Source organism: Delphinus delphis, chromosome 2 (genome assembly GCF_949987515.2).
Source record: "Delphinus delphis chromosome 2, mDelDel1.2, whole genome shotgun sequence".
Classification (NCBI taxonomy): domain Eukaryota; kingdom Metazoa; phylum Chordata; class Mammalia; order Artiodactyla; family Delphinidae; genus Delphinus; species Delphinus delphis.
In genome coordinates, this window is record NC_082684.1 from 129971377 (window position 1) to 129993054 (window position 21678).

Here is a 21678-nt window from a genome sequence, read left to right on the forward strand (position 1 = left end):
TGTGGATACGCAGTCTGAGTCTGCTCAGGAAAGTGCCCCCTTAACAAAGATTGAGACCCGAAAAGGGAGGAGAAGAGGGTGGGTGAGGAACTGACCCAAGGATCCAAAGGGCAGAATTATGCGGGGGCCGGTGATCTAGCCCACAGGCTATATGTGGCCAAACCTCTTTGCCTCAACTATTTCTAGGCTCTTTTTCTTGTATTTTGTACTTTTTGTCTTATTTCCTTTCGTGCTTCCCTCAATTATTGTCTCATTTATTCTTTTTTTTTTTTCAGTAAAAGTTTCTTTTAAATGTTTAGGTTTCTTTAACTTAGGATGAAAATTAAAAGGAGGCTCAATCCATAGCTGAGCTGAAGAATGAAACTGGTGCTTGGCAGAAAGGCAGAGCTAGAAAAGAATTTGGGGGACTCATCAACAGAGAGTCAAACCCACAAGTGTGCACAGTACTCCATCCCCACCACATGCCAGAGGCTGAGCGAGAAGGCAGGGGCACAGGAACATGTAAGACAGCATGGCCTCTGCTTCAGAGGCTTAGCAGGGAGAGGGGCCATTGCACAAGCAGCTAGGATAAGGTGTGATCACTGCTTGGATAAAGGGAATGTGTGTGTGTGTTTTGGGCCCCATGGCAGAGGCACCAAAACTAGTCTAAAAGGGTTTAAGATGAGACCTGCTACTGAAAAGCTGTGTGACCTCAAGCAAGTTGCTTAACCACCCTGAACTTCCTCAGTTAGTATTTGCTGAGCATTTGTATTGTAGTCAATAACATTCCCTATATTCTAGTAGGGAATGCAGGTATGACATAATTACAAATAACAGGGGGTATGGGCTAGTTTGAGGGAAAGTTCTGGGAAGACTTTCCTGAGGAGTAAAATTTCAGCCAGGGCCTCGAGGGTGAGCAGGAGTTAGCTGGGTGAAGAAGGGGTAAGAGCACCCCCAGGGTACAGGGAACAGCATGTGTGAAAGTCCAGAGGCACTGTGCATCCAGGACACTGAAACGAGGTCAGTGTGACTGAAGGGAAGAGAGTAATGGGAGGTGGGGAGAGAGGGGAGCTGAGAGCTACTGGCCAGACCACCCAGGGACTTGCTGATGTAGTGAGAGTTTGGACTTTGGGAAAATGTGAAACACTTGAGGGATTTTAAGCCGGGGAATGATACGTCAGACTCAAGTTTTTTTAAGATCCTTGTGGCTGCTGTGCAGCGAATACCTTAGAGAGGGCCAGAGACCACGTGGTAGAAGGTGGATTTCATCATCTGATGGAAAGATGATGGATGACGGTGCTTCAGACAAAGAGGGTAGCAGCAGAGAATATTCAGATATCAGAAAATATTCAGGAGGCAGAATGAGAAAATAGAGGTGAAATCAACGTGGAGGGTGAGGAGAAGGTATGAAGGATAATTCCCAGAGTTTCTGTAAGAAGAGCTAAGACAGTGGACACAGGGGGAAGAATTGTTTAGGAAATACCCTGAGTTCAGTTTTGAATTTGATGGCCAACTGATGGCCCAGGAGCCAGGAGGATCTACAAGTTTGGAACTTGGAGAGAATCAAGCTGGAGATGATTATTTGGAATGGGAGCTATACAGGTGGTAACTGCAACCAAAAGTGGGGGGTACGACAGAGTGGGAAGAAAGAGGGGTGAGAATGAAAAGGACACAGAACTGAGCCCTGAGTGACTCCAGTGTTCAAAGACAGGCAGGGTGGAAAGCAGGCAGAGGAAGCTGAGGGCTAGCAGTGAAAATGCAGCCAGCAGAGATCCAGGAAGGCACGGCATCCCTGCAGCCCAGGGAAGAGAACAGAGGTTGTGACGGAACCAATGCAGTGGGAAGACAAGTCAGATCAGGATTGCGGACTGAGCATCTTGGAGGTCACCGGTGACCTCCGCATTTAAAATTTTGTTAGGGGAATAGTAGAGGTAGACTCCAGCATGCAAAGGGAGGAGGAATGAGTGAGAGCTACAGGACGACAGGCAGGGAATGGGGGCAACTCTTGGGGCCAGTCTGGCTGTGAAAGAGAAGAGATGAGACAGCACCTGGAGAGGGAAGTGGGATCTTACTTTTAAGACAGGAGAGTTTAGAGAGCAAGTTCAAATACTGATGGAAAGGAACCGGAGGGTGGGTGGGGGGCTTGACCTGACCAGAGAGTGAAGAGTAAAGGATAAAGGCCAGCATAAGAACCCCCAGAAGCCAGGAGGGGTGCTAACACCACCGTTCTCCCATGCTGTTGGCAGACTAATTGGGTATTTTTGTGTGAAAGTACTCTGAAAAATATCATTTTCCTGGAATACTCCAACATCCCATTTTTAGAAGAGGAAGAAGAGGCACAGAGAGGGTATGTGATTGGTCTAAGTCACACAGCAGGGCTCGGCTTACAGGTCTTTCCTGAGGAGAGCAGGATGGAGTGTTAGAGGTTCAGGGGAGGGGTGTGAAGGCTCAGCATGTGTGTTGGGGGGCCGCCTGAGCTATGTGCCGTGCCCCTTCTCTCCAGTTTTTCCCATCTCAGTCACCTTAAAATATTTTGTTTAATAAAAATGTAAAACAACTAAGTACTTTAGAGATTTAAATTCAAAAGTGTACCTTGAGAACTGACTATAGCAGACTCTGCTGGACACCAAGGGCACGGAGGTGTCTGCTCTCCAGTAGTTCATGGTCTAGTGGGAGGGAGTCAGGCTCACAATGACAAAGTAATGTGGCAAGTGCTGGACTTGCTGGGGCTGAGGGCTCTTTGGTGGCACAGAGGGGGGACCTCACACTCTGGAGAATATTTCAGGAGGGAGTAGAAGTTGGCCTGGAGGAGAAGGGTGAGAAAGGAAGCATTCCAGGCAAAGAGGAGAGGAAGTGTAAGGAGGGTAGTAGGGCAAAAGCTGCAAGTAGCTCAGCCTGGCAGAAGCATCAGGAGCGAGAGGTGATAGAGAGGAGCTTGGAGAGACAGACAAGGGCAAGCTCGTGAAAAGACGCGAATGCCAAACTAAGGGGACCGGACTCACCTGGTAGGGATGAGGAGCCATGGAGGGTCATAAACAGGTAGATCCCAAAGCCAGTACCAGCAACAGTGGACTCTGCAGGGTAAGTCCAAGGGTTGGCATATCCATTAGTTGGCTGTCAGCTGATGCAGGGGCCAATGGGTGCAAGAAAGGACCTGGTCATCAGTAGAGAGACAAACCCGTCTACATGAGGGTAGAATCCGCAGGACTTAGTGACTAACTGGATGTGGGAGAGTGAGTCTATGGTGATCTCAACTCTCTGGCTTGCATGGGGCGGGTGGAGGGTGGTGTCATTCTCTGAGATGGGAAAGATAAAAGGGGACACATTCTGGGAGAAAAACAATGGCTTCTGACTTGGGCACACTGAGTTTGAGGTGCAGGCAGGATGGCCTCATGGAAATGTCCAATGGGCAGTTGGCGATATGAGCTGAAGGATTGGGAAGGTCTCATATGGAAACAGCAAACTGGAAGGCAAGAACTTCTAGGGAGTGTGAAAGAGCTCCCTTGGAGAAGGTGTATGGAGTGAGAAGAGAGCCTGAGGATTTAAGAGACCAGAGGGAGAAGACACTAAGCCAACTGAGAAGCAGGCCTCGGAGAAGTAGGAAGAGAATCCGGAGAAATGAGACATGATGCCATGGAAGAGAGGGTGCCGGGAAGTAGGACGAGCCCCCACAGGGTCGAGTACCACAAAGCCATCGCCTTTGGCAGGGGAGGAAAAGTGTCCGCTGGTCTTAGCAAGATCAGGGTCTTGCTCGGTGAGGGTGATTTCAGCCATGCAATGCCAACCGCCACCAGGTTACAAGGTTGGAGGGTGATGAGGCGTGAGGAAGAGGAAGCAGCCAGTGTAGAAAGCTCTGAGAACCTTTCCTGAGCTGAGGAGATTACGGTGGGCAGGATGATGATAGAAATGTCCCCAGACATGGCTTCTCCAATGTGAGCCCCACCATTATCCAGACACAGAAGGACATATGACACTTAGTTGTTCTGAAATGGCCTTTCCTGGGAGACTCAGGTACGGACTCTCCTTGATTTCAGGTCTTCCTCATGAAAAGTTTATCTATAGAGTTATACACTCATCCCACCTTTGTGTTCAGAAAATTTCCTGATGCCACAAATATCAAAAATAATAGCTAATTTTTATTGAACACCTACTAAGCCATGTGCTGAACATGGTACATGGACTGCTTTATTTAGTCTTTAAGACAACTCTCAGGAAGGGATCTACAGAGAAGGGAAACTGAGGCTTGGAAGATTTAGTGAGTCACACGGTTAGCGGAAAAGCTAGCTTATGAGCCAAATCCTTCCAACTCCACTGCCTAAGTGCTAGGTGCTCTATTATCTCTGTCTTCTCTCTCTCTCAAGCCTGAACACACTCACTCTGGCCCTGGCACAGACTCCCTGGTGCCAGGACCCACTTCTTCTGAGAATCCAGCTTACAGATTGAATCTTTGTTCCCTCCTGAGATGCATGTCAATCTCAGTCCCGCCCAATCCACCACAATCGAGTGCAGGCTAATAAGAACAGCTACTAGGGGCTTCCCTGGTGGCGCAGTGGTTGAGAGTCCGCCTGCCGATGCAGGGCACACGGGTTCGTGCCCCGGTCCGGGAAGATCCCACATGCCGCGGAGCGGCTGGGCCCGTGAGCCATGGCCGCTGAGCCTGCGCGTCCGGAGCCTGTGCTCCGCAATGGGAGAGGCCACAACAGTGAGAGGCCCACGTACCACAAAAAAAAAAAAAAAAAAAAGAACAGCTACTAGCTCCTGCCTCCCCTACCCTCACCTTGGGGACTATGTTTGGTGCTTCTTGTTCCTTATCTCATTCCATCCTCAAGGCAACCCTGTGCAGTCACTATTATTTTGCCTATTTTACAGATAAGGAACCTCAAATTCAGAGAGGGCAAGTAACTTGCCCAAGATCACACAGCTAGTGAATGGCAGAGCTGGGACACAAATCCAAGCCCGCCTGATACAGTATCCTCCCAAATACCCTACCTCACTTCCATGGCCACAGGGCAGCAGCTCCCAACCCTCTAGCTTCAGGAACTTTGGACATCCCACCCCATCTGGGAACCCAATCATTTAGTCAATCATCCATTCATTTATTATTCCCTGAGTGTCGTTTTCAGGCTCCTATTTGTTGCATGAGACAAGAACCCAACCAAACAAGCTGGAGCAATAAAGGAACGTATTGGCTCTGACAGATGGATAGGATGTTATTGCAGCTCCCAGGACTAAAAGAAGGACTGCAGGAACAAAGGCCATGAGAGCCCAAATTGGGACTCTCAGCAATGCTGTTATCATGCTCCCTAAAGTCCCCTCCCCTCTGTTGCCTTGCTTGGATCCAACTTTTAGGGGGAAAGATGACTTGTTTGCAGCCTTGGGACTACAGCATCAAGCTTTGTGTCCCAGTGGAAAGAAGGCTTCCTTCTCCGCGTCCATATATCAATCCCAGAGAAAGAGTCTGATTGGCCCTGCTTGGGAATGTGCTCACCCCTTGGGCCAATCACTGGTGTTGGAAAATGGGGTTCTGTGATTGGTGAAGTCTGGGTCACATGCCTACCTGCTGGCAATGGGATAGGGATGGGTGGGAACAGTGGGCACTTTAACAGACAGCCCACCAGGACTATGTGACAACAGGGAGGAATTTCCCAAGGGAAAGGGATGCATGAAGTGGGATGATGGAAAACAGGCCAAAGTAAAAGTCACTAGCTGTCACACTCCACTCCACTCCACTGGTCCATGTGAGAGACAAGGGCAGACACCATCCTGGGAGTTCACAGCCTCACAAGGAAATAAGGCTTACAGACACAAAGCCATTAAAAAGAGTCTATAGCAGCTACCATCTATGGAGTACCTACCAGGTCCCAGGCATTGGGCCAAGTACTTCCATGTGCTCACAATGACCCTGGAAAGTAGGTACTATTATCATCTCTATTTTTCTGAGTCAAAGAGACAGTAGAAAACAACTTTTTTTTTTTTCCTTTTTGGCAAAACAGCCAAAACAGGAAAAAATAAAAATGTTTATGGGCTCCTTATCCCTGTTCAGAGAGGTTAAGTGACTTGCCCAAGGTCACACAGCTAGCACATTAAATGAATACCCTGGGAAACATTTGGTTAAGGTCCAAAAGAGTACTTCTGTTCCTCCCTATTGACTAAAGGGCTAGGGAAGGCTGTCTGGAGGTGGGGGGTAGATCTAAGCAGAGATCTGAAGGATGGGATATCTGGGCAGGTGGCCAGGGAGGCTGGGTAGAAGGGAGGATGGGTCAATCTGCGAATACTAAGGAAGGTGAGCCCGAGTACCTCCTCTCCCTGTGGCAGCCTTTGAGGATTTACAGACAGAGACCCCTTCTCCTGAGACTCCTCTTCTCCAGCCTTCCCTGACCAGCCTAACTCTTCTTCACAGGACATACACACCAGTCCTCCCTTTCCCCACACATACCTCCTCCACTGTGGCTGCCCTCCTGTGGACATACCCAGTGAAATGGGGTCCTAGACATAGTTTGATCCACACAGAGGACAGAAGAAATGTCACCTCTCTTCTTCTAAACAGCATACTTCTATTAACGCAACCCAAGATCAATTAGGTATTAAGCAGTCACATCCCATCCTTTCAAACTGAGTTCACTGTCTCCTAACACTCCCAAGCTGAAATATACCTCCCCCATCCTGGATGTGGGCAGATGGTTCCATGGACCTAAGATAAGAAACTCATTTTGTTTTCTCAGGCACAGTCCATGTTTTATTTTGGCAATCTATTAACATCATAGCTTCCGTGAAAGTGATTGGTGGGACTGTATGATTCCACTTATATGAGGTATCTACACTGGTCAAACTCATGGAGACAAAAAGTAGAATGGTACTAGTTGCCAGGGGGTGGGGGGAGGGGGATGGAGAGTGAATGTTTAATGGGTACAGAATTTCAGTTTTGCACGATGAAAAGAGTTCTGGAGATGGATGGTGGTGATGGTTGCCTAACAACATGAATGCACTTAATGCCACTGAACTGTACACTTAAAAATCATTAAGATGGTAAATTTTTTGTAATATGTATTTTACCACAAATTTTCAACAAAGTGATTTGTGGGCCCTCTGGATCGACCTTCCCAGGAGAACATCTCCCCCACCCCAGGCAGCTGAATTCACACCTTCACAGCTTCTGGAGGACCCAGTGCCTCCACAGGACCCCTGTGAACATACCTCTGAGAGAACTAGGAGAACAAGTGAAACCGTTAGTACCCATGACACATCACCATCCCTGAAATTAAGCCCCCTGTGGGTCAGCCTCGAACCACCATCCAGCCCCACCTCCCTTGACCCTTCATCTGCCTGTAGTTCAAGATCTTTACTCCCTTGTCATCTGAACTTTTGACAATGTCACCTATACTCACTAATTCCTATTTCTCACCAACCACTCAGCCCTCAGTGCCCAACAACCTGCCTCATCCCACCTTCTCCCCACCAAAAAACCCTCCAAAAACAAAAAAAACAAAAAACCCTGCCCCTGCCACACCACCACTGGCTTCCTAATACCAGGACAATAGATACTTTCCATTCCTTCTCTCACAGCTGCTCTCTGCAGCCTTTGACACTGTGGAGCACTTGCTTCCTCCAAATCCTCTCCTGAGTCTGCATGACGCCCACTCTCCTGGTTCTTCTACTTCCCTGACCACTCCAGCTCCATCTTTCTCAGGGACTATTTTCCAAGGCTCCAGCCTGACCTACTGCTTTTGTTACTGGTGTAAACAGGCTTCCTGGTTAATTTCAGCCCCTCTAATGATGATTTAAAAAAAAAAATACTCTCAAGCCCAGGCATAGATCATATACTCAACTGTCTTCAGAATATCTCCACCTGTCCCAAATTAGATGCCTCATCTTCACCCCACACCTGTTCTTCTAAGTCAGTGGGTAGCACAACCATCTCCCAGTCTCTCAAGCTATAAGCAGAGGCATCCTGGACTCCCACTCCCTCTCCAAGTTCAACCAGTCTCCAAGTCCTCCCATGTTCTACTAAATTATTTCTCAAAACATCGCCTCCTCTCCATCCCTACTGCCATGCAGGCCCCTCCTCTCTCAGCTCGATTCTTGTAATAGCCTCCTAACTGGTCTCCTGCCAGTGTCCGTGCCCCAAGACCCATCATCCTCAAAGCCCCAGAGGGCTCTCCTGAGAGGTGAGCAGGACCGGGTTCCTCCCTAACACCATAGCTTCCCTCTACCTCAGGATAAAATCCAAGCTTCTAACCATGGCCTCTGGGTCTCTCGGGATCTGGTCTTCCTCAAATCCACTTTCCACAGAGCTGTCAAAATGGTTATCTCTAAAAGGCCACAGTTGGTTCAACCCCCCGCCCCCCTTCACTTCTGCTTCTGAGCCTCTGCTCTCACCCTCCTCCCTGCCTGGAATGCTCACCGACACTTCCCCCACACTGACAGTCACCTGGGTAACTCCTACTTATCCTTTGAGATTCAGCTCAGGGCTTGTCTCAAGGAGAGCTTGCCAGCCCCTGGCCTGGGTTGCTCCCACCCTCCCCCTCCCCTATCTTTGCTTCTGGAACTTGCCTTTGCCCTGCGTTTACCGCCCCTGAGTTTACTCAGCAGTGTCCTCACAAGCTGTGAGCTTCCTGAAGTGTTGCTTTTCCTTCCCGAGACGCCAGAGTCTAGCGTGGGGTCTGGTACACGGAAGGTGCTGAATAAATGTTGAGTAAATGGATGAATAACTAAACAAAGTGACCTGTGTCTAATGCATTCCTGTCATCTGCAGAATCTCCAACTCCGGCCCCATCCAGCCCAGAGCCTGGCACACAGTAGGTGCTCAGTAAAGGTTGTCAGTATTCTATTTTCTTAATGAATCTGACTTAAGGCAACGTCTGGGAGTAGTTTGAGGTATGATGGGGTAAGGGGGAGGGCCTGGATGCGGGAAATTTAGCCAAAAGGGAAGCCCGGGGCGCACCGCAGTGGGGGAAGGGGCAATGGGGGCTGATGGAAAGGTAGGAAGGAATTGAGTAAGCCCCTAACCCGCTGCCCTTCCGCGCCCCGAGGTCAACAGGAGTGCGCCCCGGCGAGCCCGCCTCCAGCCCCGCAAGCGCTGGACGTTTCCCAGTCACCGGGGTGGCGAGACCCCGCGGCTCGCGCGCTCGGCGCTCGGCGCTGGGAGGCGTGTGTGTCGCTTTAAAAGCTCCCTCCCGGCGCGCGGGGCCGGCCCCTTCCCTGACAGCGCCGAGGAGAGAGGAGCCGAGCAAGCCGGGCGGCCGTTGAGGGAGCCAGCGCCCGCCCGGGCGGCCAGTCCGGCGGGGGGCGGCGGGGCGGGCCGGGCCGGGGGCGGCCGGGGCGCGGGCGGCGCGGCGCTCGGGAAGCGGGCCCAGGCCCGCGGAGCCCGGCGGGGCAGGGCGGGGCGAGGCGGCCGAGGGAGGCCCAGCCCGACCCGGCGCCCGGTGGCCCCACCGGCACAACCGGGCGCCCGGGGACTGGCCAGGCTGCGAGCCGAGGGCCAGCGGGCGGGAGGCGGCGGAGCGGAGAGGAGGCTGCGAGCCCCGTGCGCCCCGGCCCGCCGGGCCCGCCGCGCGCTCCCTCCCCTCGTCTCGCCTCGCCTCGCCTCGCCTCCTCCTCTTGCTCTTCTCGCCTCCTCTCCTCCACCCGGCGCCGCTCCCGCCCGCGCCCGGCCGCCAGACCCAGCCCGGCCGGGCCCCCTGCCCCGCTCTCCCTCGGCCCGGCCCGGCGGGGACCTGGTCCCCGCGGCCAACACCGCCCCTCCCCCCGGGGCCCGGCGATTCCGGACCTTTCCGACCGTGGACTGAGCCGCGAGAGCGTTGTCGCCCCGGAGGACCCCGGGGCTAGACTGAGCGGACCCTCGCGGCCGCTCCGGACGCCGCAGGTGCCGGAGCGCGGTCATTCGGGGTCCGGGCTGAGCGCGCCCCGGGCGCCCACGGGTGCCAGCTCACTCCGGGCAGGGCAGGGCAGACCCCGGCAGAGACCGGAGCCGGCCGATCTGGACTGGACAGAGCGAATTCAGGACGGTGCCGAGCCCCGGGAATGCCGGGCGTGGGCTGAAGGGATCCCGGCGCCCTCCGATCCCTCAGACTTTGGCTTGCGTGCTGGGACCGGACCGGCGTCGCCTCGGTCGCCCTGTGCCCGGTTCACCTGTGGCCTCAGAGCCCCGGACCCGCCGGACCCTTGCTCATTCCCCACCAGAGCCCGGCGGGGGTTGGGAGAGATTTTTCCCGGCCTCTTCCTTGGAGCGTGGAGGCCCCGCCCCCTCCCACCGTCCAGATGTCTCCAGTGGCGGCTCTGAGGACCTCCTTGAGGCCAAGGACCGAAGGGTCCGGAGAGAGAAGCCCGCCCTAGGGAGCCTTGGGGGCCCCCCAACCTCGCCTTGGGACTTGGCCCCCGACGCTGCGCGGAAGGAAGGCCAGTGCCCCCACTCCCCGCCTTGGTGAGTCCGGGAGCGGAGAGGGGGTTCTCACGGAAGGCGGGGCAGGGGAAGGGAAGATCCAGCGGGGAACGAGGGCACCCCGGGGGCACTAGGAGGGAGGATGGATGTCTGGAGAGGCCCTCCAGTGAACCAGCGGGGCCTGGCCTGACTGGGGTGGGGGGGCGTTGGGGAGAGCCAGGGCAGGGTGCCCCATCGCAGGCTGAGGACTTCGGCCTCTAAAGCAGGGGCTCCTGTTTTCCCTTTGGGGAGGGGCTGTGCTATAGAGCATCTGCCTCCATCATCCCTCCCTACAAAAAAAATAAATAAATAAAACCAATTCCCCAGCGAGCAAAGGTGCAGGCTGGGGTGAGGAGGAAGGCAGCAGCGTTGCCGGCGGGTGCTGCAACCTGGGAGGGCTGACGCCAGGCTCGCTCTCTCTGCAGGGGGCTGCCCTCCTCCAATCCGGCTCCCTTCCCAGAGCCACCCACATCTGGAGCCCCCTTCACATCCGGAAGACCCCAGCCACCATCCCTCTGCAGGTGTCAGTTGCATCTCGAGACCTCTGCCTTTGCAATTTCCTAGGAGTTGTGAGGGTATTACTGCTGCCTTCCACCCATCCCAAGGGCATCTCTTACCCATAGTCCCTGCAGAGTCATCCCCCTGCCTCTGTGTCCAGCTCAGCATACCCACAGGCACTTCAAGTCCTAGAGGCCACTCCTGAGACCCAAGGCCCCTCCCCCTGCTCTCCTGTGTCCTCACCTTGACCCCCCTTGGTCAGACTCTGTCTCCCTCTGGGTGTCCCATTCCCCACCCAGAGGTAGAGGAGGCGGGGTGGCAAGGGGCAGGGGCTGGGTGAGGGCCACCCAGGGCCAGGGTGGGCTAGGGGGCCGTTAAGATGTGGAGCTCTGCCCAGCTGAGGGGGGCTCCGTGGAGGCAGACGCAGCGTGTGCCCGGCTGGGGGGAGTATGGGCAGGCCTGCAGCCACGTGGTAAAGGATGAACATTCGGGGCACCCCGGACCTCGGGCAGCCCAGTGACGACCCCAGCAGTGGTGGCGAGCGGGAGCGGATTCGACAGCGCATGAAGATGGTCATTGGGCAGCTGGAGGACATCCTGCAGGAGCTCAAGGAGGTGGCCAAGGAGCTAAGGGAGGTAAGTGAGGGGCCAGGCAGCCCCTAGACCGGTTTTCCTGGGCCTAGCCCAGGAAACGTACTCACACGTATGTGTTTAAGTGTGTGTGTGTGTGTGTGTGCGCGCGCGCTCAAAGCTGTGCGCACCTGCGTCACTGTGCTGGGTACTTCCTTCTCCTTGTTCTTCTTTCCCCAAATCTGCTTCGCTGAAGATCTCACCGTACCCCAGGGCTGGCGGGGCCTCAGCGATCCTGAGACTGCTTGGGCAGCGTGTTGTGGGCCCATGGTTCAGAGCCGCACGGTGCCCAGTAAGGACTGAATCCCACGGCATCCTCTTAGTGGAAGACATTCTTCTGGGACCCAAGCTGACCTTTGACCCCACCATCTGCCTCCCAGACTCTGACTGGCTTATAAAGGGCCCTGGGAGAGTGTGGATGGCTCTACTGAGGCAGTCCCCGCTGCTCAAGGCCCAGCTCAGAGCATTCCCCAGAGATCACACAGATACTTAGAACCCTTGATCCTGGAAAAATTAAAGCCAGCTATGTCTTCCCTGCCCTGAGGTGGGAATGGGTCTAGGGGCCTGCTAGTGGATATCAGTACATTGGCAGGGGCAGGAATCTCCTCTGAAGGTATGTATCCCCGTCCCACAGTTCTGAATGTTTTTTTGCCAAGGCTGAAAAGTCAGTGAGAGATCCTGGGATATGTGTCCCTCTCTGTCTCTCTAAGCGGAGCCCGGTTTAATTACTGCTTCCCACGTCACCAGGGTAATGAGGTACACATGTCCTCAGCCCTGCCCCCTGGGCTGTGTTCGAGCCCAACATGCATGACCAGCGTTCTGAGCCGCTGGCCTAAATCTGCCTGCTGGGTGCCATTATGCCAGCCAGGTGGGCTTTAGCCAAATTTCAACTCCTTGTAACCAGGGTCCCTGCAGAGATGGCAGGGAGAGTGATTGAACTGGAGTTATGGGCTTGAGCTCTCCCCAGCCAGCTGTGTGGGGAAGATGGGGGCGCTAGGAAGGCTGGGGAGAGGGGGTGATGGTGGACCAAATCCTGACTGGGAAAGTGGCATTCTAGCCTGGCCTGAGAGCCAAGGAGCAGAGGGTGTTGGAAGGGAGTCATGTTCGGAGTACAGGGGGTTGTGGAAATGCTGGGACAGAAGCAGGGGTTGGACAGGGCAGCCCCTCTGCCCAGAGGCAGCCTTATGGAGGAACGTACTAGGAAGTCCTTTCTCAGGAGGTGGGAATGGCTATTGCTGCAGGTAGAGAGGTGTGGTGCTTCTTCCCATGGACTGGGCTGGCCATGGTCTGGACTGAACATCTTTGAGAACACAGTTTGGAGGTCAAAGGCCAGATGCCCCTGAGCAACCCCTCCTCTCCCAACCTCATTGGTCCAGAGGACTACAGTCCCCTCTTTGACTCTCTCCACCCTCATCTTATTTCAGATGCTCTGTGGTTCTATCAGGACCATGGGAACTGTCCAGAGTCTCAGTCTTGGGCAGGGGCATGGGACCTATGCCCCAGCAAGCCTGCCCAGAAGGAGCCAGGATTGACTCTAAGCCTGGGAGGCAGCTTCAATAAGCTCAGAGCCTACTCCCAACTGAGCCTCTTCCAGGCACCTGCCACCCCTCCCCAAATAGCCATCCAGAGCTTGAAGGCATCTCACAGGTCATCCAGACCATCCCTGTTTGTTTGCTGTTGAAGAAACTGAGGCCAGAGAGGGATAGGGGCTTGTCCAAGGTCACACAGCCTACCAGTGGCAGAACGAAGCCTAGAACTCAGGTTCCTGCTGCCTATTCTGGGGCTTCAGCAGGTGGGCTAATTGATATCTTTGCATTTTGACAGGGGTCTTCTAGAGGTGATACCTTATGCGCATGCTGTGATGCTCTGAGGAGCACCCTTTAGGGGTGAAGCAGGGAGCTCAGAGGTGCTAGGATTCATTTGCAGATCTTTTAGATGTCCCTTCCCAGCACACACACTCACCTACTCCCATGTCTCGAACAGCAGAGCTTCAGATTCCCAGGATTTGCAGCCTAGAGGCCTGAGCTAGGACAGGGAGAGATGAGTCCCCTCCCCCCACACACCCTGTAGGCCATGTGCCTCCACCCAAGACTTTGGCAGGTTGCTATGGCAACCAGAGTCTACCCCGTATGCCACAGCCTGCCCACTGCCAATGGCACCCAGCTGGGAGGGGTCACCAGGCCTCAGAGCTCCCCCATCCCCCAGGCAGGGTCTGGACATGGGGTGATGGGCAGAGGAAGTGTTGTAGAAAGCAGGTGAGGCTCTGGGAAGCCCAGACAGAAGAGTAGATGCCATAACTGACTTCCTGTTGGATGGGATTCGTCAGGAATGCGGTTACTGAGTGGGGGGCGCCAAGCTCTGGTTTAGAGTAAAGGGTTTCAGTCCCCCTGCTCCCTGGAACCTGCCATCTTGGTCCTCCACGGGGGCTGTAAAGCTGGATCTGTCAGGCGCTCCTTCTCAGTAGCTTAGTAAGGCATTTTCCCTTGGGGGTATGGATGGGCCCAAAGTCGAGAGGGTGGCAGACACTTTTCCCTCATCACACCCCACTCCCCGGGCAGTACCAGCTCAGGGCTCACCAATGGGGTTCTCATGCCAGGGTGCGCAAAGCACTTAGATGTGAAGACAAGATTCACGTGCAAGACTGCTGGGGAGCAGCACAGGATGCTTGATGAAGGAGCAAGGCCAGCAGAGAGGAAGGGCTTAGCTGTGTCCCCTCTGTCATTCTCCTCTCTCTGCTGCTCCCTTCCCCAGCCCCAGACACCACTGATCATGGCAGACTCTCCTTACCCTCTTGAGCGTACAGCCTGAAGTTCGTAGAAAGACGAGGGACACCAATGCACTCCCTTCCCAGGCCCCTGAGCCTCAGTCTGCTCCTCTGAGATGGGGGTGATGATCATTCTCACCTCAGTGTGATCTTAGGGTTTCATCAGGGTCTGGCATGCGGTAAGGGGGCCAACACCTACTCACACCCCTAAAGGATTTGGAGTTTCCTGTCCCATACCTCCCCTACCCTTCCAAACCCCTGCTGCAGCTCTGCCATTGGCCTCCCAGGCGATGAGGAACAAGTTCTGTCCCATGAATGGGAAAAGTAGTTTAATGGACTAAGTGAGGTGAGGAATGTAAATGCTTTGAAAGCTAAAATTGTGCTGCAGAGGGATGTGACGGTCAATCATTAATTAGCCCTCATCTCTCCTAGGTTCCCCAATACTCCAGGATGCCAGGCCCATCCCGGCAGGCTCTCTAAGCTCCTCAGAATTCTGTGGCTCTTAATTTGGAGGCACAGCACAGCCTGCGGGCTAAGAGCATGGGCTCCACAGCCAGATGTCTCTGGTTCAAATCCAAGATCTGCCCCCTACCTAGCTGTGTGAACTTGGGAAAATTTCTTTACCTTTCTGTGCTTCTGTTTTCCCATGTAAATGAGGATAACACATTTTACACCCCCCACCCCACCCCCCAGCCCCAGGGTTGTTGTGAGAATTAAATGTGATATTATATATAAAGTACTTACCACAGTGATGGGCACAAAACTCACTCCATATCTGTTAGATATTATTAATGAAATATTCTAGCACTGGCCAGCGCCTCACTCCGTGTATGGCTTTGTTCTTTTGGAGTCACATCAGCTTCTTAGCCATCATCAGGGAGGTCAAAGCCAGGACCCTGACCTCCTGGCTGGCACCATTTAGTACCTCCTGCATGCAGTAGGCAGTCCCATCCTCTTGCAGCAAGGAAAGGGAATAGAGAATGACAGTGATATGGGGATATGAAGGGGGTTTCCAATAAGACGGCTTTTGAACAGAGAACCAAAGGAAGTGAGGGTGGTATTTAGGGGATGAGCCTTCCTGGCAGTGGAAACAGCCTGTGCAAAGATCCTGGGGAAGAAATGGGCTCAGCGTGTTCAGGATCAGTAAGGAAGCCAGTGCAGCTGAAGTGGAGTGAACTAGGAGAAAAGCAGGAAGTCAAAGAGGGAGCAGGGAGTCAGATGACACAGAGCCCTCGCAGGCTACAGTGTGGAATTTGGATTTTGTCCTCAGTGAGAATCCCACACGCTCTCCAGGAATCTCCTGGTTGTGTTTCGGGGTGGGAGTCTGCCTCCCCGCTGCTCTCCCTGTTTCCTATCAACCGGGAGCCCCCAAGGCCAGGGATAAGGGGCTTGCCTTTGGCCTTTGAGCTTACCTTGAGCAGGTTCCTCCTTGGTTGTCCCCTCCCCAAGATACCGCTCAGCATGGAGGCTCAAAACCGTCTCTTGTGTTGATCGGCCGGTGTCTCTCACATCATCACTGACTCTTGAGTAGGACATAACTTAAGGGCACAGTTGCCCACCTAGGTCCGAACACCTCAGGAGGATGGAGGGGTGGGCACAAACATTTCACAGCCAGGGGCGGTGGTGGAGGATCCCTCCACCCAATTTTCATGGGGAGCAGGCCCGGTGGTGACTGTGCGGTCACCTCGGCAAGGCGCTGCATGTGAGGCGGCAAGGAAAGCCAAGGGCCGTTCAGGCATGAGATAAATGTGTTCCCGCCAGGAAGCAGCTGGAGCCGGAGAGGCTAGGGACCACAGAGCTGTGCCAAAGTGGGTCAGCTCCGTCACCCGCAGCTCAGCAAGAATTGTGCGGAGTTTTTCCTATTATTTTGTTTTTTCTTGCCTTCCTTTCCTCCCTTTTCCCTTTGCGTTCTCCTCCTCCAGACAGATTCAAGAAACTCCCCGACCAATTATGCCAACTTGCAGGATGAAAATCATGAATCACGCACGGTCAACTCGCTCCCCGCCACCCCTTCCCCAGCTCCACAGCCCTCCAGGAAGACAATAAATAACGTAATCAAGAATTAAAAAATAATCAGTGGTCATAAATAATGCAGAATCCCCAGTTATGTAACCAGCTGCCCGGGGAGCTGGGAGGGAGGGAAGGAGGTAGCAGCTTGTCAAGGGAGTTGAAGGGGCCAGAGGTGAAGGGGGAGGAGATAAACAGGTTCTGGGGCTCCCGGGTCCTCAGTCCTGGGGCCTTAGGGAACACAGACATGCTTTCTTTGGAGAGGGGTCTCACCCACGGCTGGAGGGCGGGCTAGGGCGGGCAGTGTTGGAGTGTCCAGGCCCATGGAACTTTCTCTCGAAAAAGAAGCCCCAAGTGGTTTTATTAAGCCCTCTGTCTCAACTCATCCACTCATTGAAAAGCTATATTTGTAAAGAATGTGCTAATCCCTGTGCCAAACTTGGGATGCAATGGTGGGCAAGACAGATCCTGTCCTGCCCTTCATGGGGCTTCCTGTCTAGTGAGGAGAGAGACATCAATGACCTTATAACATCTGCACACAAAACGGTAGCAGTGATAACTACTGGAAAATAAGGAGAGGTGCAGGGTACTTTCAGGGCCTTTCACAGGGAACCTGTCCTCAACTGGGGGTCAGGGAAGACTTCCTTATGGAAGTGAGAGGGAACGAGTGGGAAAGAAAGAAGGCATTCCAGGTGCGGCCCAGAGGCACAAGTGAGCTCGGTGGAGTGAATTGGGCAGGTGAGGGGGCAGGCCTGGCAGGGAGGAGGCTGCTTGCTGGAGAGAACAGGGCCTGTGACCAGATTTGCTGTGGGGTTGTGTTTGGGAGGCTCAGGAGTTTGGGGAGCAGTGAAGTGCTGGAAGCAGAGAGGTGATGTGTTCCTGCAGGTTGATTAGGAAGTTCCCTGGGTGCAGCAGGAGCTGGACAGGAAGCGGCTGTCAGTGGGGAGACTGGATGGGTGCAGTGTTCGGGGCGGGGGGTGCAGCTGAGGCTGTGGCCAGGACAGAGGTTGTAGACACCCTTGGGACAGGGCCTGAGGCCCCCAGCAGGTTTTGCCACAGCCCTTAGCCCTGCCCTTCCTCTCTAGTGCTCACTCTTGCTCCCTGTAGAGCAGGTGATTCCCATCCTTGACCCCTGACTTCCAGTCTCAGCTCAGCCCCTTCTAGTCCCCGTCAGCAAGCACAATGGGAAGAGTGGTCTCAGCAGTGTCTCCAGTCCCTCCTGGCTTCAAGGTTCTATGGTTCTGTGATTTCTGTGGTTCCATTCTCTCTCTCCCCGTCTCTTTCCTTTTGTGTATATAATTATTTCCCTGCACTCCAAGACAATCCCAAATTACATGTAGGCAAAATGATTATTAAATCTCAGAGAGAAATCATAGATTTCAAGACAGCCAAAGCAGAGAGGTAGGTAGCCTGGGGCCTACCCTATTCCTGCCCTCCTAACCGGCCCCATGAAATGAGGCACCAGGGACGGGCAGCAGGGTTTGTGGACTGACCCGGGCCCTGCATACAATCTGGGTCCCCAGGCCCGGATGCAGAGCCCAGATTCTTAAGTGCTTGGCTGTGCAGACTCTGCAGTTTAAAGCACATTCCTATCTGTTGAATCCCCAACGTTTGGCAAGTAGAGGTGTGTCCTCCTATTTTACAGGGGAGGAAATGAGACATGGAGAGGGAAATCACCTGCCTCTCAAGTCTCTTAGCCAAGATGGGGCAGACTTGGGACTTGAGTCCAGACCTCCCTCCCTTCCTTCCCTCCACTCTCCCAGGATGGAAACAGAGAGGGGCATTCTAATGGAGAAGGGGAAGGGCCTGAACGTGAAGGCCTCCTGAGCAGGTGGCCGGCAAGGGCTTCTTGGGCGGGAAGAGTGTCCAGGCCTGAGGCTCTAGGGCTCCTGCCCCGTGGACCCTGCATCTTTCTCACAGGGGATCAGGAGCCCAGCTTCGGGGCCTGGCCTGGCCACAGGAAACCCTGTGAGTTCACAGCCGAGTCATTTAACTCCAGATTCCTACCATCATCCTCCCACCCTCAGACAGCAGCAGACTCTCAGCAGCTTTGCTTGAGCAGCGGAGTCTAATTAGAGCGTGTGGTTGTCCCAGGGGCACAGGGCCTCTCCCCAGGGCGGCCATGCCCTGGGGAGCTATTTTTCACCAGCTTAAATCCCCAGTCCCCTAGGCCAGTGGTCCTCAAAGTCTGTTCCTGGCACCAACAGCGGCAGCAGCAGCATCACCTGGAAGCTTGTTAGACATGCACCTCTTGAGCCCCACTGGGACCTACTGAATCGGAAACTCTGGGGAGTTGATGCGCACCCAGGCTTGAGAGCCCCTACTCTAGGCCAGGGCTCCCACCAGCTCTCAGGTGGGGCTTGGGTTAAGCAAGGGTTTAAGGGGGATGCGAGCTTCTCTGAACTCGGGGAGTCATTCTAGGGTGGGGGACTGGGGTGGTCAGACTGGAGGGGTAGAGCCCTATCCCCATTGCCTGTCCAAGCCCAGAAATCACGGCAGCACCTGAGCCGTGTGCGGTGTTGCAGGGCCGGCAGAGGCGGGAATCTCAGGTCCCCCATGACTGGTGCCTCTGGTCCATCATCCCTAAATCCAGGAGATGATGATCTCGTGGGTGGAAAGCCTGACACACAGTAGGTGCTCAGAGATGGGAGATGATATCACTTTTATCACCAGAGCCCCCACAAAGCCCTTTTACTGCCTTCTCATTGTTCCTCAGGAAGCTCTGGTGAGGTTGGCAGGCCTGAGATTATCATACCCACTTGGTGGTGAGTGAAATTGAAGTCCAGAGAGGTTATGTGAGTTACTCAAAGACACAGAACATTTGATGTCTAAGCCGAATCAGGAGCCCAGGTGTCTTGACTCCCCCAGCTCTTCCATAGGCCTCAACCGAGTGTTCCTTCCATCCCTGGTCTGGGGCTGTGGGAAGTGGGCATCCCTAGGCATTGACACCCCAAAACAGCTTCTCAAGTCACTCCTCTACATACAAGAGTCCTAGAATCTCAGAGATGGAAGGAAGTTTGGAGATAAACTAGTCACCCAACTGCCCATTTACAGATTCAGAAACTGAGACCTAGAGAGGGAAAAGGACCGACCAGGTTGCCAGCGTCAGAGCTCCCAACTCCTGACGCAGTAGACGTCTCGCCGAGCCAGACTCCTCCTGACCCATCATCTTTGCCCTTGCTTCCCACTTGCACTTTGAGGCACTCACCACCCCGACTCCTTGCTGAACACCTATCGCATCCCCCAACAGCAGTCATCTTCAGTAAACGTTTGTTGAATTAGGGACTTCATTAGTTAATGAATTAACTGACCTCTCTGACTCCAGGGAAAGAGCACTGGAGAGGGCTGGGAGCTAGCTCCTGGGCCTGATGACTCACTGCCTATGTCTTTGTCTCTGGGTCTCTTGGTCCCTCCGCTTTGCTTTTGTTGTTGTTGTTTTACTGGTTTGGATTTTGGCCTGAATCTCCTCTCCTCCCCTTGCTCTGTCCTCTCCCTATGTCTGACTGGGTCTCCCTTTCTGCCTCACTGTCTTCATTGCTGATGTCTGTGCTGACAGTGGCCTAGGCAAGGGTTGTCCTGAGGCAGGGCCTCCTGCGTGAAACGGGGCTTCAACTCGTGCGGGGCAGGTGGGTGCAGTGACCTCTGTAGCCCCTGCGGGCACTTAACCAGCAGTTCTGGGCCCAGGATGGATGGTTTTCTTATCGCTTACCAAATAATGCTTGCTTTATCCCTTCCCCATCAAACCAGGACTGATCTTCACTCATCAGGAGGCAGGGAAGGGGAGGATGGAGGAGGCTCCAGGGCTATGTAGGGATGGGGTGGTAGAGACCCATGGGGGGCGCTCGCTGACCCACTGCAGGGGCTGGTCCAGGATGCTTCAGAAAGCCTGGGCAGAGCCTTCTTTGCAGTTACCATGTATCATTTCCTCTCCAAGGGTGGGTGGGCTGCTCATCCTACCACTGAGTGGCCTTGCTGGCGTCTCTCAGCTCTTTTTAAATGGCCCCCTGTCAACCAAAGGAAGATCAAGCTCTGAGCACCAGGGCTGCCCCCAGAAGAGCAGCTGGCTTTGGGGCAGAGGGACGTGTGAATGGACGGGGTGCAGGGCTGGAAGGCATCCCCCTTCCCCCAAAGGCACTGAGGAGTGGAACCAGGGGAATGGCCGGAACCAGCTCTGTTCACCCTGTCCAGTTTGGGCCCTCAACAGGGCAAACAAAGCGGTGACCTCAAGTCCAGTCGTGTCCCGTAGGGTCATCAGCCGGGGGGTGTAGTAGGGTGGGACGGGGCACACTCACACCTAGGTGGTGCTGGCCGCTGCCTGGCCCCTCTCACTCGCTCCTCTCCCCTTCCCCGGCCAGGTGGTGAGCCAGATCGATAAGCTAACCTCGGACTTTGACTTCGAACTGGAGCCAGATGACTGGACCACAGCCACCGTGAGCAGCACCTCCAGCAGCGACAAGGTGGGCGTGGGTGGCCCCTTTGACCTGGGCCACCTGGACTTTATGACAGCTGACATCCTCTCGGATAGCTGGGAGTTCTGCTCCTTCCTGGACATCTCCACCCCCTCAGACTCCGTGGACGGCCCCGAGTCGACCCGGCCAGGGGCTGGCCCTGACTACCGGCTCATGAATGGCAGCGTGCCCATCCCCAACGGGCCCCGGGTGGAGACCCCGGACTCCTCCAGCGAGGAGGCCTTCAGCGCTGGCCCTGTGAAGGGCCAGCTGCCCCAGCGGACCCCGGGCACACGGGAGAGGGTGCGATTCAGCGACAAAGTGCTCTACCATGCTCTATGCTGTGACGACGAGGAGGGGGACGGCGAGGAGGAGGTGGGCCTGTCCCCGGAGCCTCCCCACACAGAGGCCCACGTGGGCCCCCTCAAGCCCTCCCCGGCTCCCTACAAGCCGAGGCGCTCTCCACTGACTGGCCGCCGCTCAGACCCCACCTTGGCCCCCGAGCAGACCCGAAGGGTCACAAGAAACAGCAGCACCCAAACGGTGTCAGACAAGAGCACTCAGACGGTGCTGCCCTACATGGCCACCAGACAGAAAGCCAAGGGGAAAAACTAGGGGCCGGGGAGGGAGCCGGGGGGCGGTGGGCACATAGAGCTATAAATATATATATATTTAAACAAACGCAGTCATAATAAAATTTTAAAATGCTAAGGATCCGGCCGCACAGGCCCCAAAGCTTTCACAGAGCTCATCTTAGACACAGAGATGCCTACTCACCTCTTAGGTCTCAGGAAGTGTGGCCAGAACTACCCTCCCTACCTTCTCATGGCAGGGCTCCTGAAGAGGGTGTCCAAAAGTGTGTAGGTGAGGTGGGGAAGGTCTTACCTGGGACTCGTCTTGCAGACCCCAGAGCACGGGGGTGGAGTCCGGCCGCCG

General features: G+C 54.6%; 1 protein-coding gene across 1 annotated transcript; it reads left to right on the forward strand.

The window, feature by feature from the left end:
* Positions 1 to 9222: 9222 nt before the first annotated feature.
* Positions 9223 to 21448, forward strand: INSYN1 (inhibitory synaptic factor 1). Its single transcript, XM_060005640.2, has 3 exons — positions 9223 to 10399; positions 10822 to 11529; positions 20650 to 21448. Exons 2-3 carry the CDS (start codon positions 11374 to 11376, stop codon positions 21355 to 21357), a joined length of 864 nt encoding a protein of 287 aa, XP_059861623.1. The 5' UTR covers positions 9223 to 10399; positions 10822 to 11373; the 3' UTR covers positions 21358 to 21448.
* The last annotated feature ends 230 nt before the right edge of the window (positions 21449 to 21678 follow it).